The sequence below is a fragment of the Oncorhynchus mykiss genome, chromosome 10 (genome assembly GCF_013265735.2).
Source record: "Oncorhynchus mykiss isolate Arlee chromosome 10, USDA_OmykA_1.1, whole genome shotgun sequence".
NCBI classification, from domain to species: Eukaryota; Metazoa; Chordata; class Actinopteri; order Salmoniformes; family Salmonidae; genus Oncorhynchus; species Oncorhynchus mykiss.
Genome location: NC_048574.1, coordinates 30449316 through 30468619, shown reverse-complemented (window position 1 = coordinate 30468619; position 19304 = coordinate 30449316). Strand labels below are relative to the sequence as shown.

The following is a 19304-nucleotide window of genomic DNA, read 5'->3' as shown; positions in this document are numbered from 1 at the left end:
CCTACTGCTAAAATGACTTCTCTACTGCTAAAATGACTTCCCTACTGCTAAAATGACTTCCCTACTGCTAAAATGACATCCCTACTGCTAAAATGACTTCCCTACTGCTAAAATGACATCCCTACTGCTAAAATGACATCCCTACTGCTAAAATGACATCCCTACTGCTAAAATGACATCCCTACTGCTAAAATGACTTCCCTACTGCTAAAATGACTTCCCTACTGCTAGAATGACTTCCCTACTGCTAAAATGACTTCCCTACTGCTAAAATGACATCCCTACTGCTAAAATGACTTCTCTACTGCTAAAATGACTTCCCTACTGCTAAAATGACTTCCCTACTGCTAAAATGACTTCCCTACTGCTAAAATGACTCACTACTGCTAAAATGACATCCCTACTGCTAAAATGACTTCTCTACTGCTAAAATGACTTCCCTACTGCTCCCTACTGCTAAAATGACTTCCCTACTGCTCCCTACTGCTAAAATGACAACCCTACTGCTAAAATGACAACCCTATTGCTAAAATGACTTCTCTACTGCTAAAATGACTTCTCTACTGCTAAAATGACTTCCCTACTGCTAAAATGACTTCCCTACTGCTAAAATGACATCCCTACTGCTAAAATGACTTCCCTACTGCTAAAATGACATCCCTACTGCTAAAATGACATCCCTACTGCTAAAATGACTTCCCTACTGCTCCCTACTGCTAAAATGACTTCCCTACTGCTAAAATGACATCCCTACTGCTAAAATGACTTCCCTACTGCTAAAATGACATCCCTACTGCTAAAATGACTTCTCTACTGCTAAAATGACTTCCCTACTGCTCCCTACTGCTAAAATGACTTCCCTACTGCTAAAATGACATCCCTACTGCTAAAATGACTTCCCTACTGCTAAAATGACATCCCTACTGCTAAAATGACTTCCCTACTGCTAAAATGACATCCCTACTGCTAAAATGACTTCTCTACTGCTAAAATGACTTCCCTACTGCTAAAATGACATCCCTACTGCTAAAATGACTTCTCTACTACCATTTTGTCTTTGAATATAGCTGTGATGGTCTTGGCCAATCATGTGCCAGTCTGGAAAGGCAGTGTGTAACCACATGTGATGACATGGTGGTGCCTGTTAAAACTGCCTTCAATTAGAAGGGCATGGTAGAGGAGGGTACAACCACAGACTGGTAACCACTAGCATTGGCAGGAACACTTATGGGTCTCCTCCGATCACCCACATCTGTCATCAGCTACAGTAGTAATGGCCTGTGTGGGGACTTATTCATACTCTGAGTACAGTAATAGTTTTCACCACCAGACTTTTAAAAGATCAGTTTCGTGTGTTTGTTATGGTTTCCTACTGCAGGGCAGACAATGGTTCTATGTCACTTTTATTTAAACAGGCAGTCATGTTGAGACCAAGGTCTCTTTTACAGCTGTGTAATTACAAAAATATACACATCAATACAATATGAAAAGCAGAGATACAAAACAGTCATAGAAAACAAACACATTCTACATTTAAAGGGTCCTCAATCAGCCGTCTGATATGCCGTCTGAGGCACTAATTCATCACATTTTACAATGACAAATGAGACTGAAAAATGTGTCAGAGAGTATATCATTCTCCTCTAGCTATATAACAGGAACTAGAGGGAACTAAGACCAAGTTTAATGCGTAGCGCTGCTTGCCAGTTTCAGTCACACGTTACTTCACTCACGCCTCCTCCCAGAAGTTGGTGTTCAGTTAATCCTTGCAGTGAGATTGAAAAATGAGAAAAGAAAGCTTAGAGCGGTGTGTATCCCCAGTAGAGGGGTTATATAGTGTGTGTGAAGCTGCTGCAATAGAAATGGATGTCAGAGTTTGGCAGGCAAGCAGGAAGGTGCATAGATATGAATCAGATTTCTACCTATGGGCAGGCCTGAGGTCAGTTTACAGTGCTAGCGCTGGGTCAGAATACAACCCTACTGCGCCATGTAGCCATTATGGTGGCCTGATCCCAGTACAGCTCTTTAACATCCATCAGTGCAGACAGTGCACTCTGCAGTCAGTAACTTAGTTCAGAAATTCAATGGGCCTTGTAGAAGAAACATATTGTGCTGCACTGACGGTCACTGCTACGGGAAGATGAGTCATCATAGTAACATGGCAAGACCAGCAAAACATGTCGCATGACTAGAAAAATAACTAATACTGATCTGTCCCTGTGATCGCTGTAGTCTGACTGGTCTATCTGTCTGTTTTGTGTTCCAGAGTTGCTGACAAGGAGCCCATTAACAAGATGTCCCTCCACAACCTGGGCACAGTGTTTGGCCCCACCCTGCTCAGACCCTCTGAGTCAGAGGTCACCAAGGGACACATCACACTGGCCTCTGACATCTGGTCACACGACGTCATGGCGCAGGTCAGTGTGACTTGGGTGCGTACATCTGTGTGTGTGTGTGTGCATGTGCATTTGCTTGTGAGTGAGTGAGTGAGTGAGTGAGTGAGTGAGTGAGTGAGTGAGTGAGTGAGTGAGTGAGTGAGTGAGTGCGTGGGTGTGTGTGTGAATCTACATACATCTGTGTTGGTGTGTGAATCTACATACATCTGTGTGGGTGTGTGTGTGTACTCCAATGTAGCTTAGTGGGTTGTGTGTGTTTTACCCGTGTCAGCCAGGTCTGGCCTCCCAGCTGTATTTATAATTAAGAAGCACCACTTGGAGCTCCGCCCGGTGCTGAGAGAGAGAGAAACCGCTTCATGTTCACAAATGACTTATTCTAGGGCGCATATAAACAGTGACTACTGTAAATCACAATAAATGCCCCAATGCTAACAATAGCATGCTATATTTCATCATTAACTGTAAAGACAGCGACAACTATTGTGCAGTGACTTATTAAATCTCCATATGTTTAGTGGATAGATGAGTATGCAGATACTCAGATATCATGGAGAGATGCTTCGTCACATACTGAGTCATGTACAGAATGTGTAGTCACATGGCTTTATGTAATGCGCCATATCCTAGTCCTTTTTTTGGTTAGAACTATGATAAGTGGTATTTGAACAAAACACAATTGATTTTAGGTTCAAGCTCCTTATTTCTCTCTCCCCATCTCAGGTCCAGGTGTTGCTGTACTACCTGCAGCATCCTCCCATCTCTTTCGCTGAGCTGAAGCGGAACACACTCTACTTTTCCACTGACGTTTAATCCCTTGGGGGTCCAGAGAGAAAGACTCAACAGCAAGTCCCCCCACCCCCATACCACCCAGCTCCCTTTTAAAACTGGACAAGGGAGGGAGAAGAGATGGAGTCAGACGTGAGGGAAGAGGAGACATGGTGCTCCCCCTGGATCCCATAGTCACGTCTTCTAGTGTCATGTTAGTGTGTAGTACATCCATCTGGTGAAGTGCAGGTGTGGAGGGAGCAGCAGACCTCTGGCCCACAGTAACCCCACAGACAGCCACCATTCTGGGACCTCTATCAGTGAGGGGTTAAAGGTCAGGGTCTGGTTTGTTACTGACTCCATTTCTCTCTTTTTTTTTCTCCAGAGGCATTCCAAGAAAACTTGCATTTACATATTTTATAAATATTATTTGTTCAATAGTTCCTATCTGGCTTTGTGCATGTGGTGGAGGAGGGCTCTGTGTGTATGTAGAACCGCGTGGGAGCGTTAGAGCAAGGAGCTGAGGACTGAGCTTGCAAGCCGCCAGTAAATGGTCACTGTCAGATTTTCTCTCCATGTGCAAAGACAAGAGAGCACAGCCCTCCCTCTGTCTGAGTCTTGGCCAAATTTGCCCCTATTATTTATAAATAAATATATTACGTGTGCCTGTACAGTCCAGTACAATTAGAGAATTGCGCAACGGAGTCTGTTTGAAGTTTTTTCTTAGCTTATTCTTATTCACAGCCAAGGTTGGCTGAGCTGTACAGCAACAGTGTAAAATCTGAGTTTATTCTGAACCACTCTTTAAAGAGATATCATCAACCTGTGAGATGAGGGTTATGGAAAAATGTAAACACATTTTTTAACATTTGCTTTTTTTTCATCATTACATTGCAAGCCTGTTCTGAGTGTCCAATGACACCAGTTATAATCTATGGGATGATGTTTGTAGTGTAATGCCCTCATTGCATGTTCAGCTTGTCAATCATATCAGGCTGGGTGACAAAGGTAGGTTGTCACTGCTAGTGTGTTGCACCAGCAATCTCCATCAATGCTGTACAAATCCAACCTTTCTGCTATCAGGCCTGAGACATATCTTAAAATAAGCACTGTTAGATGAGTCCTATTTGATATTTTAAATAAGATTTAAAAGAAAACATGTATTTTACTTCCTTTGAGAACAATGAGTATACTGTATTAACAAGGAAAAATGTTGATGTAAACTTCTTTTTAGTAAAATAAGTGTACCAAAATGAAGTTGTCTAACTTTTATTGCAAGTAATTATTTGTTTGGTTTGGTTTGGTGCATCCATCCTAGTGATAGTTGGGAAGTGACATTCATGTATTATAATTTTATCCGTACTGTCCAAACTAATTTTTTTTGCACTGCAATCTTAGGTATTCTGAATCTACTAAGCATGCAGTTACCAAACAAATCATTAGAATTGAAAAATGAATACAAAACTACAGGAGCAATTAGCAGTGGTTTGTGTTTTAATTGATAACCAGTCCTGCAATTAAATGACACATCGAACCCACAACGCTGAGTTCATATTATTCACCATTAATGAATTTTCAACATCTGTAGATCTTATCTGGGTGGGCACGTCCAGTCATGTAATGCATTGCTTAATGACTTTAAATAAACAATTTACACCGGTGACTTGTTTCAGTTAACTATAAATTGGATGGATTCTGTAAATGTTGCTTTTACAGTAAGACTGTTTGAGTCCGAGACTATAAAACAATTAGTTGCATTAGTGCAGCTAACTTTTGTCAAGTCGTCGCCTTTCAAAGTGTTTTGCGTTCTGGAGCTTAGAAATCTTCTGACTCATGAACTTTACAGTGTAGATTTTTTTGGTCACGTTTGTTTCAGTTTGGGTGTTGGAGGATGCAGATGTTTATTTTGACACAGAAAACCTTTTATAAACAATGGCACATTTAGTGTTTGTTGCTTTAGCCTTAACACTCAAACACACCCATTGACCTGGACTCAAACTTTTGACTTAATGTCACCAGGCTGTATTTTACCCACAACTAAAGGAGAGAATAGCCAGCTCTCATCTAAAACCGACAGTTTCATCTCAATGACGAAGTTTAACTTCGATAAAAGAAAAGCCAGTATGACATCACTGTGCACAGGATACAGTCAACAAAAGGTAATTTACTCCTGAGGTGCTGACCTGTTGCACCCTCTACAACCAATGTGATTATTATTATTTGACCCTGCTGGTCATCTATGAACATCTTGGCCATGTTATGTTATAATCTCCACCTGGCACAGCCAGAAGAGGACTGGCCACCCCTCATAGCCTGGTTCCTCTAGGTTTCTTCCTAGGTTCTGTCCTTTCTAGGGAGTTTTTCCTAGCCACTGTGCTTCTATACCTGCATTTCTTGCTGTTTTAGGCAGGGTTTCTGTACAGAACTTTGTGACATCAGCTGATGTAAGAAGGGCTTTATAAATGTAATTGATTGATGAAGACCAGGATGGAATTGTCCAACTGTAATAATCCTCATGACCAGATGTGCCATCTGCAGAGCAGTGTTCTCTGGGATGTGTTTCTTTCCATGAGGTATAAAGTCTGTTACTGGCCCAGAGGGACAGTCACCTCAACCATATTCCACAGGGGTAACGAAGGCCCCCTGGTTTTCACCGGAGATAGTACTCAATGGCAGCAGAGAAGGCAGCGAAACCTCCACATCCCAGCACTCCAGCCTTCGCCCCAGCTATAAGAAAGGACACAATCACAGCTTAAAACCAATTATCGTTTAACAATCAGTCAGTGATATCAATGCATGGGACATTTGAACTTACATTAAGTAGTTAACTCACCACGAAATCCTATTGCTCCCCCAGTAACACAACCACTGTAGACAGCATTCTTCCAGTCTGACTTTCCCCTGTGCTGTAACATACAATATAGACCACAGGGGGGCAGTATGAGACCAATGACAAATACACAGTACTAGTTCCAGAGTTTTCAAATTCTCTTTGGTATTTTTCAAAACAATGATTACATAATCACGGTATGAATTTCATCAGCCATTAGCCTAGAAGATTAACGTTGTGATTTGTGGAACATAATATTATGTAACCACAAAGTTAAGGTAATAAAATTGTCAAAAAATTACAGGCTGTCTCATGCTTGGGATGAATTGACACATTTGCCAGAATAAGGACGGACCTAGTGCTAAGTTTCAATATATATCTTTAGTTCCACTAATCAGACTACTCTCACTTTGCTACTCTCTTAGTTAGCATAGTGTTACGACCCTGGGTTAATAAGCATGGATATTGACTCTGCCGCTCGAGCATGCTTTTGCGGCACAGTCGATAGTGCGCTGGACTTCGGTCTAGAAGGTTGAGGGTTCGAGGCCTGCTCCCTGCTGTTTCATTACATTGGTGTCAGAAGTGATCGGACCTTGCATCCTCACATTACGTTGGTGTCAGAAGTGATCGAACCTTGCATCCACGACAGTGCGTGTGCTTGGCCGGTGAGTGCATTCCTATAAGACGTTGAGTCGCAAGCTAGCGCGAGGACGTGCTCTTTGAAAGGAGTGTAATGACCCTGGGTTAATAAGCATGGATATCGATTCTGCCACTGGAGCATGCTTTTGCGGCACAGTCGATAGCGCGCTGGACTATGGGATAGAAGATCGAGGGTTCGAGACCTGCTCCCTGCCAATTTCATTACAATATTATTTTCTGATGTTTTCAAGCAGAAAAAAAAACGTCAGACAACCTACCGATTCAATGATGCACTCTGTGCAGGAGAACATTGCTCCAATGACTGCAAAGTTTTTGGCGTAGGACATTCCCCTCTGGCCCATGTCTTTAAGGACTTCTCTGGCAGTAGGTGTTCTCATGGGGTCTTTGGGGTCAAATCCCACATTGGTATCTATGCCAGCCGTGAACACACCAAACGCTCCCCCAAGAACAAACCCTGTGGGGAAAACACAGTGTCACAAGATTGTGTTAGCTACAGCAAATATGGGCATAGTAATGTTATAGTGAAAATTAACAACATCACAGAGAGACGTCAAGGGCTCATATCATCAGTAAGATACCAACACAATAAAGATACATAATTTGGAACAACTGTGTACATTATAAGTGGTTGGCCTCTTGCATGGAGAGAAACTGCTGTAGCTAGCTGCAATCAACGGTCACCATGGGATCGTTATGTCAGGCAGCAACACCCCTGAAAAAGAAATGCACCAAGCAAGTTGCAATTGTAATATCGTCGACAATAGTAAAAAACTAGCTAACCTCCAACACATGCCAACACCGCCTTGAAGGCACAGCTCTCCATTCCCCGTTCGATCATCTTCTGGTCGTCGGTTTTCATGGGATTGGGAAGACCTCCCATAACGGTTGGATTCAAATCTTTAATCGGCCTCTTCTCCCCGATTAGGTGCTCCAGGAGCATGCTGTACTGGAATGTTGAACCTTCATAGCGTGGATCAGCCGAGGTTGAGGATTGTGTGTCCGACACAGGGACATTTCCATTATTCACGGTCGTCGCCATGATGTTTGTGAACGGCTGGTCAATTCAAGAAAGACCTTATTTGAAAACGGTAGATTCGACAAATGTATGGCAGTTTGAGGTTAACTATATTACTTCCTTGTGAAAAAACTATTACGTTCAGGAATTAACATAGAACATTCAGTTTTATTATTTTAGAAAATGTTTTTCAATTTATAGGAAATAACCTTTTCTACTTGCTTTAGCATGCAAGTGAAGTGCACCGGAGTCTTCTTATCTGTATTAGCAGATTCGACTAAAACAATTGCTGGAGATGTAATTGACCTTGAGCATATCCTCTCCCAATCAATCCACATTCACTGTTTTAATAAATGCTATATTAAATATGTCCAGATTCCAGTCATAAACATGAAATCCCTGCATCAGCCATATCATCTTAGATCAATATTGGCACAGCACTTCTCACTATATATACATTGACAGTTGAATTTTTTTTTTTTTAACCTAGGCAAGTCAGTTAATAACAAATTCTTAGTTACAATGACAGCCTAGGAACAGTAGGTTAACTGCCTTGTTCAGGACAACATTTTTACCTTGTCAGCTCAGGGATTTGATCTAACAACTCTCTGGTTACTGGGCCAACACTCTAACCACTAGGCTACTGGCCTCCCCAATTTTTTATTTTAACTCTGCAAGAAAAAGATGAGGAGAGTGTCAATTTAATAAAATGTTTGTCATACACTGAACAAAAATATAAAAATGCAACAATTTCAAAGATTTTACAGTTACAGGTCATAAGGAAATAAGTTGAAGGAAATACATTTATTAGACTCTAATCTATGGATTTCACGACTGGTCAAACAGATATGCATCTGTTGGTCACAGATACCTTAATAAAAAGTAGGGTCTTGGATTGAAAAACCAGTCAGTATCTAGTGTGACCACGATTTGCCTCATGCATAGAGTTGATCATGCTGTTGATTGTGGCCTGTGGAATGTTGTCTCACTTCTCTTCAAAGGCTGTGCGAAGTTGCTGGGTATTGACGGGAGCTGGAACACGCTGTTCGTACATGTCGAGCCAGAGCATCCCAAACATGCTCAATGGGTGACATGTCAGGTTAGTATGCAGACCATGGAAGAACTGGGACATTTTCAGCTTCCAGGAATTGTGTACAGATCCTTGCGACTTGGGGCTGTGCATTATCATGTTGAAACATGAGGTGATAGTGGCAGATGACAATGGGCCTCAGGATCTTGTCACGGTATCTCTGTGGACGGTATCTCTGTGGATTCAAATTGCCATCGATAAAATGTAATTGTGTTCATTGTCCATAACTTATGCCTGCCTATACCATAACCCCACCGCCACCATGGGGCACTCTGTTCACAACATTGACATAAGCAAACCGCTCTCCCACACAACGCCATACACGTGTTCTCCGGGTGTGAGGCCAGTTGGACGTACTGCCAAATTCTCTAAAAACGACGTTGGAGGTGGCTTATGGTAGAGAAATAAACATTAAATACTCTGGCAACAAGTCTAGTGGACTTTCCTGCAGTCAGCATGCCAATTGCACACTCCCACAAAACTTGAGGCATCTGTGGTATTGTGTTGTGTGACAAAACTTCACATTTTAGAGTGGCGCACATTTTTAATGATCATGTTGTTTAATCAATTTCTTGATATGCCACACCTGTCAAGTGGATGGATTATCTTGACAATGGAGAAACTCTGACTAACAGGGATGTAAACACATATGAGTCTGGAACATTTCTGGGATTTTTTATTTCAGCTCATCAAACATGACCGACGCTTTACATGTTGCGTATTGTACAGTCGATAGCGCGCCGGACCTCGGGCTCAAAGGTCGAGGGTTCGAGACCTGCTCCCTGCTGTTTCATTACAGTATATTTTCATCAACGAACACACTATTTAAAAACCACTACCCCATCATTGATGCAGATACTGCACCAAACTCGTGCGCTCTACATGCAGGCGCAGTTCTACTGCCGTGTTTAAGTGCTAGTCAGAACTAGGAAACGCTAACGATTCCGATTTGCTCATTTATACACGTGCCGCGTTCTACGAATCAGCAAGTCAGACCTTTCCGAGTTTCCTAGTTCCGAGTAGTATTGAACGCTGCATATATCCACACACGAGCGTCATCGTCACATCACCTCATCATCAGCAGCAGCGAGCGCGCTAGCGGCAGAGTTAAAAAGAGCAGGTGAGGTGAGGGAAACATTTACATTATTTTGCCTTTTTTGTCGAAAATAACATGTTTTGAACCAACAATGATAATGTCAACCGTTTTTACCATTTCGTCATACACGTTTCACATATATTTTGTGAGGCTGTGAGAGAGTCGTTATGACGACCAGTTGGCTAGCAATACTGTAGTTCACAGTGGCTGACGTTTTGGTGTTGATCAACGACAAGGGGTTTGTCTCATGACAGCCGCAGTACCCTCAGCTCGTGGTTCTTTTTTTTAGTTTAAAAAATGTTTAAAAAATGTATGGTCAGCTCGAGTCGACATCTTCAGGGCCACATATTTTACAATTAGAGAATGCTGCAGTTATACTTCTGTGATGGTAAAGCTGAGTCAACCGAAGACATCTGTCATGTCATTTTTTGGAGACAGGGTGGAATTATTCACACTGGACCTCTTCCCATTGTGAATAAGAGAGCTCTGGTGCCTTTGCTAATTTGTGTGTCTCTGTTTGAAGTTCAACAGGGTGTTGTTTCTGTCTGCTGCCTCCACCTGTAAATTTGGTGACAGAGAAAAGCAACCACCTGCCTACTAAAATAGGTTAGCTCTCCCAAGCTGACATATTCCCATTGCGTAGCCTATATTGTCTAACTGCTTACGCTATTAGTAGATAATCAATATAAGAATTAGCCTATGTCATACGTAACGATGTAATTATATATTTTCTGTTGGCATTTTAACACGTATAGGTCACACATAATGTGTGACATTTTACAAATGTGTAATTACTGTGCTCAACTATGTTGATATGTCCTTAGTGGATACATTGACTGTATTTGAAACCCTCCACATGCTACTGTTGCGTACGGCTACAGTATTTTTCACACGATCAGCCTGCCATGTGTTCCTTATTAGAGCTATACGTGTAGCTTAGGCGTTGTTAAGGCTTTGTTGTAGTTAGTCTCGTCATCTGTGAAAGTTTGCTGTTTATTTCTTTAATAGATCCCTTAGTGATTCCTTATGGTCAATGTTGTTATGACTGAGCTACTGTGTGCTGTACTGGCTGTGCCATAATCAGTTGCAGCCCTATTACATTTATCTGCCTATAAACTACACAGTCACAGCCTTCAGGCTTAGTCAAACGACGGTCTCAAAACGATGCTTAGGTTTAAACTTGTAAACTGCTGCTATTTTGGTCTTGGTTTACTGCGTGTTATAATGAGAAAAGTAGCCTACCTAGGGGAAAGCTAGTCTAGACCCTAGACTCCCCTAAATTCAGACTGTTCCCTTTAAGATGTGTATTTTTTTACATTAAATGTTTTCAAGAGGTAAACAAGCACTGCGTCATTCATGTCATGTGTCATTCACACCGCCGATTAGTTATAGTATCAAGGCACAAGGCGAGACCCAAGTGCAGACACAGGAGGCAGATGGTTGGAGTCTTACAATGGCTATCTATCCAAAGGGGTAGGCAAGAGAATGGTCGTGGACAGATTTGAGTCAATTGGAGGTGTACCTGTGGATGTATTTCAAGGCCTACCTTCAAACTCAGTGCCTTTTTGCTTGACATCATGGGAAAATCAAAAGAAATCAGCCAAGACCTCAGAAAAAAAATGTTGACCTCCACAAGTCTGGTTCATCCTTGGGAGCAATTTCCAAATCCCTGAAGGTATCACGTTAATTTGTACAAACAACAGTACGCAAGTATAAACACCACGGGAATCACGAGTCCTACATCGACATAACCTGAAAGGCCGCTCAGCAAGGAACAAGCCACTGCTTCAAAACCGCCATAAAAACTGCACACAGGGACAAAGATCGTACTTTTTGGAGAAATGTCCTCTGATCTGATGAAACAAAAATAGAACTGTTTGGCCATAATGACCATCGTTATGTTTGGAGGAAAAAGGGGGAGGCTTGCATGCCGAAGAACACCATCCTAACGGTGAAGCACGGGGGTGGCAGCATCATGTTGTGGGGGTGCTTTGCTGCAGGAGGGACTGGTACACTTCACAAAATAGATGGCATCTTGAGGCAGGAAAATTACGTGGATATATTGAAGCAACATCTCAAGACATGTTCAAGCTTGGTTGCAAATGGGTCTTCCAAATTGACAATGACCCCAAGCATACATCCAAAGTTGTGGCAAAATGGCTTAAGGACAACAAAGTCAAGGTATTGCAGTGGCTATCACAAAGCCTTGACCTCAATCCCATAATTTGTGGGCAGAACTGAAAAAAAGCTTGTGCGAGCAAGGAGGCCTACAAACCTGACTCAGTTACACCAGCTCTGTCAGGAAGAATGGGCCAAAATTCACCCAATTTATTGTGGGAAGTTTGTGGAAGGCTATCCAAAACATTTGACCCAAGATAAGCAATTTAAAGGCAATGCTACCAAATACTAATTGAGTGTATGTAAACTAGATGTTAACCGATTATGATTTTTCAACGCCGATACCAATTTTTGGAGGACCAAAAAAAAACGATACCGATTAATCGGCCGATTTAAAAAATATATATATGTGACAATTACAACAATACTGAATACTTATTTGAACTTAATATAATACATCAATAAAATCAATTTAGCCTCAAAGAAATAATGAAATATGTTCAATTTGGTTTAAATAATGCAAAAACAAAGTGTTGGAGAAGAAAGTAAAAGTGCAATATGTGCCATGTAAGAAAGCTAACGTTTAAGTTCCTTGCTCAGAACATGAGAACATATGAAAGCTGGTGGTTCCTTTTAACATGAGTCCTCAATATTCCCAGGTAAGAAGTTTTAGGTTGTTGTTATTATAGGAATTATAGGACTATTTCTCTCTATACGATTTGTATTTCATATACCTTTGACTATTGGATGTTCTTATAGTCACTTTAGTATTGCCAGTGTAACCGTATAGCTTCCGTCCCTCTCCTCGCTCCTACCTGGGCTCGAACCAGGAGCACATCGACAACAGCCACCCTCGAAGCAGCGTTACCCATGCAGAGCAAGGGGAACAACTACTCCAAGTCTCAGAGCGAGTGTCGTTTGAAACGCTATTAGCGCGCACCCCTCTAACTAGCTAGCCATTTCACATCGGTTACACCAGCCTAATCTCGGGAGTTGATAGGCTTGAAGTCATAATCAGCGCAATGCTTGAAGCACAGCGAAGAGCTGCTGGCAAAACGCACGAAAGTGCTGTTTGAATGAATGCTTACGAGCCTGCTGGTGCCTACCATCGCTCAGTCAGTTGCTCTATCAAAATCAAGACTTAATTATAACATAATAACACACAGAAATACGAGCCTTAGATCATTCATATGGTCATATCCGGAAACTATAATTTAGAAAACAAAACGTTTATTCTTTCAGTGAAATACGGAACCGTTCCGTATTTTATCTAACGGGTGGCATCCCTAAGGCTAAATATTCCTGTTACATTGCACAACCTTCAATGTTATGTCATAATTACGTAAAATTCTGGCAAATTAGTTCGCAACGAGCCAGGCGGCCCAAACTGTTGCGTATACCCTGATTCTGCGTGCAATGAACGCAAGAGAAGTGACACAATTTCACCTGGTTAATATTGCCTGCTAACCTGGATTTATTTTAGCTAAATATGCAGGTGAGATATGGGGGTAAAGGCAATAAATAGGCCATGTTGGCGAAGTAAATACATTATAGCAATTAAAACACTAGAATGGTAGATTTGACAGTAGATGAGAGTGCAAAGTAGAAATACTGGGGTGCAAAGGAGCAAAATAAATAAATACAGTAAGGGAAGAGGTAGTTGTTTGGGCTATTTATAGATGGGCTATGTACAGGTGCAGTGATCTGTGAGCTGCTCTGACAGCTGGTGCTTAAAGCTAGTGAGGGAGATAAGTGTTTCCAGTTTCAGAGATTTTTGTTGTTCGTTCCAGTCATTGGCAGCAGAGAACTGGAAGGAGAGGCGGCCAAAGGAGGAATTGGCTTTGGGGGTGACAAGTGAGATATACCTGCTGGAACGCGTGCTACGGGTGGGTGCAGCTATGGTGACCAGCGAGCAGAGATAAGGCGGGACTTTACCTAGTAGGGTCTTGTAGATAACCTGGAACCAGTGGGTTTGGTGACGAGTATGAAGCGAGGGCCATCCAACGAGAGAGTACAGGTCGCAGTGGTGGGTAGTATATGGGGCTTTGGTGACAAAACAGATGGCACTGTGATAGACTGCATTCAATTTGTTGAGTAGGGTGTTGGAGGCTATTTTGTAAATTACATCACCAAAGTCAAGGATTGGTAAGATGGTCCGTTTTACGAGAGTATGTTTGGCAGCATGAGTGAAGGATGCTTTGGCTCGAAATAGGAAGCCAATTCTAGATTTAACTTTGGATTGGAGATGTTGTATGTGAGTCTGGAAGGAGAGTTTACAGTCTAACCAGACACCTAGGTATTTGTAGTTGTCCACGTATTCTAAGTCAGAACCGTCCAGAGTAGTGATGCTGGGCGGGCGGGCAGGTAGCGATTGGTTGAAGAGCGTGCATTTAGTTTTACTTGTATTTAAGAGCAGTTAGAGGCCACGGAAGGAGAGTTGTATGGCATTGAAGCTCGTCTGGAGGGTTGTTAACACAGTGTCCAAAGAAGGGCCAGAAGTATACAGAATGGTGTCGTCTGCGTAGAGGTGGATCAGAGACTCACCAGCTGCAAGAGCGACATCATTGACATATACAGAGAAGAGAGTTGGCCCAAGAATTGAACCCTGTGGCACCCCCATAGAGAGTGCCAGAGGCCCGGACAACAGGCCCTCAGATTTGACACACTGAACTTTGTCGGAGAAGTAGTTGGTGAACCAGGCGAGGCAATTATTTGAGAAACCAAGGCTGTTGAGTCTGCCGATGAGGATGTGGTGATTGACAGAGTCGAAAGCCTTGGCCAGGTCAATGAATACAGCTGCACAGTATTGTTTCTTATCGATGGTGGTTAAGATATCGTTTAGAACCTTGAGCGTGGCTGAGGTGCACCCATGACCAGCTCTGAAACCAGATTGCATAGCGGAGAAGGTACGGTGGGATTCAAAATGGTCGGTGATCTGTTTGTTAACTTGGCTTTCGAAGACCTTAAAAAGGCAGGGTAGGATAGATATAGGTCTGTAGCAGTTTGGGTCAAGAGTTTCCAATCTTTGAGAATCTCAGATGACACGAAATATAGGTTGAACAGGCTAGTAATAGGGGGTTGCAACAATTTGGCAGATAATTTTAGAAAGAAAGGGTCCAGATTGTCTAGCCCGGCTGATTTGTAGGGGTCCAGATTTTGCAGCTCTTTCAGAACATCAGCTGACTGGATTTGGGAGAAGGAGAAATGGGGAAGGCTTGGGCGAGTTGCTGTGGGGAGTACAGTGCTGTTGACCGGGGTAGGGGTGGCCAGGTGGAAAGCATGGCCAGCCGTTGAAAAATGCTTCTTGAAATTCTCAATCATAGTGGATTTATCGGTGGTGACAGTTTCCTATCCTCAGTGCAGTGGGCAGCTGGGAGGAGGTGCTCTTTTTCTCCATGGACTTTACAATGGCCCATAACTTTTTTGAGTTTGTGTTGCAGGAAGCAAATTTCTGCTTGAAAAAGCTAGCCTTGGCTTTTCTAACTGCCTGTGGATATTGGTTTCTAACTTCTCTAAAAAGTTGCATTTCACGGGGGCTGATCGATGGTAATGCAGAACGCCACAGGATGTTTTTGTGTTGGTTAAGAGCAGTCAGGTCTGGAGAGAACCAAGGGCTATATCTGTTCCTGGATCTAAATTTCTTGAATGGGGCATGCTTATTTAAGATTGTGAGGAAGGCATTTAAAAAAATAAGCAGGCATCCTCTACTGACGGGATGAGGTCGATATCCTTCCAGGATACCCGGGCCAGGTCGATTAGAAAGGCCTGGTCGCTGAAGCGTTTCAGGGAGCGTTTGATAGTGATGAGTGGAGGTCGTTTCACCGCTGACCCATTACGGATGCAGGCAATGAGGCAGTGATCGCTGAGATCTTGGTTGAAAACAGCAGAGGTGTATTTAGAGGGCAAGTTGGTTAGGATGATATCTATGAGGGTGCCCGTGTTTACGGTTTTGGGGTTGTACCTGGTAGGTTCATTGATCATTTGTGTGAGATTGAGGGCATCAAGCTTAGATTGTAGAATGGCCGAGGTGTTACACATGTCACAGTTTCGGTCACCTAGCAGCACGAGTTCTCAAGTAGTAAGACATGTATAAAAGCAACAGATACCATGAATAAGAAGGGGCTAGAAGTGTCTTATATGGTGAGCTACTGAGTGGGTATGACAGGCAAACCCCATACTATTGTGGAGGACTTAATTCTTCCTGCTGCCGTGGATATGGCTGGGACAATGCTGGGGGAAAAGGCCCGCATCAGTGACATGACAGGAGATGTTTTGAAACAATTATTGCTTCGCATACAAGCTAGTGAATTCTATGCGTTACATCTAGATGAGTCAACATGCCTGGCACAGCTCCTGGTACATGTCCGTTACGTTTATGGGGGGTCAATTATTAAGGAAGACATCCTTTTCTGCAAACCACTGGAAACCAAGACAACAAGAGAGGATGTTTTTAAAGTACTGGACAGCTTTGTGACATCAAATGGACTTTGGTGGTCAAGAGGTGTTGGTATCTGTACTGATGGCGCAAAAGCCATGACAGGGAGACATAGTGGAGTGGTAGTGCGCGTGCAAGCACTTGGGTACACTGCAGCATCCACAAGAGGAATGCCTGACAGCTTGAAAGATGTTTTGAACACTGCAGGTGAAAATAGTTAACTTTGCTAAAGCAAGACCCCTGAACTCTCATGTATTTTCTGCACTATACAATGATATGGGCAGCGACCATGTAATGCCTTTACAACATACAGAAGTGTGCTGGTTATCAAGGGGCAAAGTATTGACACGTTTGTTTTAATAGAGAGACAAGCTTAAAAAGTTTTCTTTACTGACCATAATTTTCACCTGTCTGACTGCTTGCATGATGATGAGTTTCTCACACGACTGGCCGATCTGGGTGATATTTTTTTTCACCTGAATGATCTGAATCTAGGATTACAGGGACTCTCCGCAACTATATTCAATGTGCGGGACAAAACTGAGCCTATGACTAAGAAGTTGGAGCTCTTCTCTGTCTGCATTAACAAGGACTACACACAGGTCTTTGCATCATTATATGATTTTTTTGTGTGCAAATGAACTCAAGCTTACGAACAATGTCAAATGTGATATAGCGAAGCACCTGAGTGAGTTGAGTGCGCAATTGAGCAGATACTTTCCCTAAATGGACAACACAAACAACTGGATTCGTTATCCCTTTCATGCCCTGCCTCCAGTCCACTTACCGATATCTGAACAAGAGAGCCTCATCAAAATTGCAACAAGTGGTTCTGTGAAAATTGTATTTAATGAAAAGCCACTGCCAGATTTCGGGATTGGGCTGAGCTCAGAGTATCCTGCCTTGGCAAATCGCGCTGTTAAGACACTGATTCTCTTTGCAATCACATACCTATGTGAGAGTGGATTCTTGGCCCTCACTAGCATGAAAATTAAATACAGGCACAGACTGTGTGTGGAAAATGATTTAAAACTGAGACTCTCCAATACAACACAACATTGCAGACTTATGTGCATATTTTCAAGCACACCCTTCTCATTAGCCTGTGGTGAGTTATTCACAATTTTCGATTAACAAATGAAGTTTTATATGTAAGATGGCTAAATAAAGAGCAAAATGATTGATTATTATTATTATTTGTGCCCTGGTCCTATAAGAGCTCTTTGTCACTTCCCACGAGCTGGAGGTTGAATGTTTAAAGGGGTACGGGACTATAAAAAGTTTGGGAACCACTGACAGAGACAGAGTCTCTGCTGTGTGTGTGCCCTGAATTTTTATTGATGTATTGTGTTTGCAATATTATTGTATTCTGTCAGTGTGTACAGAGATGTGCAGTGAGCACACCCCCTATAGCACTGCAGTGTTTGCCTCTAGAACTGCCTGCCTGCATGGATGCTTGCCTGCTGCAGATGGAAAAGTTGACACCAACAGATCTTCCCCTCATCCATCTCCCCACTTTACATCACACACCCACTATGCACATTGCACATGTACACATGCACAAACATTGGTAAAGCTGTGCAAAAAAAATATAGCTTACAGTCGCATACCAAAAATTAGGCTAGGTGAATCGAGGACAGCGATACTAGTGCACATTCCTGAATCTCGAATTTTTGGAACAGAAACTATACAGCAGAGAACTTGAAATCCCTTTTGAAATAAGGCCACCCTTAGCGTCGGACTGTAACAGTATAATGATGACGCGGGTGGACAGCCAGGACACTCCAGTCAATACCCCCTGCATCTCCTCTCCCCACATATGTCTCACACTTCAGTGCTCCGTCCTCCCCCCACCCTCCTCCCAGGTTTTAGGACACTGTGTTCTGAGCGCAGCTATCGGCCAAATACATTGCATTCGGAAAGTATTAAGACCGCTTGACTTTTTCCACATTTTGTTACGTTACAGCGTTATTCTAAAAGGGATTAAATAGTTTTTTTCCCTCATCAATCTACACACATACCCCATAATAACAAAGCAAAAACAGATTTTTTGTCATTTTTGCAAATGTATTAAAAATAATAAACAGAAATATCAAATTTACATAAGTATACAGACCCTTTACTCAGTACTTTGTTGAAGCACCTTTGGCAGCAATTACGGACTCGAGTCTTCTTTGGTATGGCGCTACAAGCTTGGCACACGTGTATTTAGGGACTGTGTCGCTGCACAGCTATTTTCAGGTCTCTCCAGAGATGTTCGATCTGGTTCAAGTACGGGCTCTGGCTGGGCCACTCAAGGACATTCAGAGACTTGTCCTGTAGCCACTCCTGCGTTGTCTTAGCTGTGGGGTGCTTAGCTGCTTAGGGTCGTTGTCCTGTTGGAAGGTGAACCTTCGCCCCAGTCTGTGGTCCTGAGCGCTCTGGACCGGGTTTTCATCACGGATATCTATGTTCTTTTCTCCGTTCATCTTTACCTCAATCCTGACTAGTCTCCCAGTCCCTGCCGCTGAAAAACATCCCCACAGTATGACACTGCCACCACCATGCTTCACCGCAGGTATGGTGCCAGGTTTCCTCCAAATGTAACACTTGGCATTCAGGCCAAAGTGTTCAATCAGAGAATTTTGTTTCTCATGGTCTGAGAGTCATTAGGTTCCTTTTGGAAAACTCCAAGTGGGCTGTCATATGCCTTTTACTGAAGAGTGGCTTCTGTCTGGCCACTCTACCATAAAGGCCTGATTGGTGGAGTGCTGCAGAGATGGTTGTCCTTCTGGAACTCTGTCACCATTATATTGACAGGTTTGTGCCCTTCCAAATCATGTCAAATCAATTGAATTTACCACAGGTGGACTCTAATCAAGTTGTAGAAACATCTCAAGGATGATCAATGGAAACAGGA

General features: G+C 42.6%; 2 protein-coding genes across 8 annotated transcripts in view; one reads left to right on the top strand and one right to left on the bottom strand.

Moving 5' to 3' along the window:
- The window catches only part of LOC110533635 (active breakpoint cluster region-related protein), a 248837-nt gene extending 244016 nt beyond the window's left edge, over positions 1–4821 (top strand). For 3 of the 6 annotated variants that reach the window (XM_036990050.1, XM_036990054.1, XM_036990055.1), the window contains 2 exons: positions 2267–2417; positions 3117–4821. In XM_036990050.1, the coding sequence (XP_036845945.1) occupies positions 2267–2417; positions 3117–3206 (241 nt within the window). In that variant the 3' untranslated portion in view covers positions 3207–4821. Of the gene's footprint in view, positions 1–2266; positions 2433–3116 lie in introns of all 6 variants that reach the window. The other 3 variants (XM_036990052.1, XM_036990053.1, XM_036990049.1) reach the window with 2 other exon arrangements.
- LOC110533637 (mitochondrial import inner membrane translocase subunit Tim22) lies at positions 4642–7720 on the bottom strand. Of its 2 annotated transcripts, none has more exons than XM_021618042.2 (4): positions 7432–7720; positions 6909–7105; positions 5995–6067; positions 4642–5888 (listed from the first exon to the last, which is right to left on the bottom strand). In XM_021618042.2, exons 1-4 carry the CDS (start codon positions 7688–7690, stop codon positions 5812–5814), a joined length of 606 nt encoding a protein of 201 aa, XP_021473717.1. In that variant the 5' UTR covers positions 7691–7720; the 3' UTR covers positions 4642–5811. The 2 variants fall into 2 exon arrangements, with proteins under 2 accessions (XP_021473717.1, XP_021473718.1); XM_021618043.2 differs by having other exon boundaries at positions 5602–5888; positions 5977–6067.
- Positions 7721–19304: the final 11584 nt, after the last annotated feature.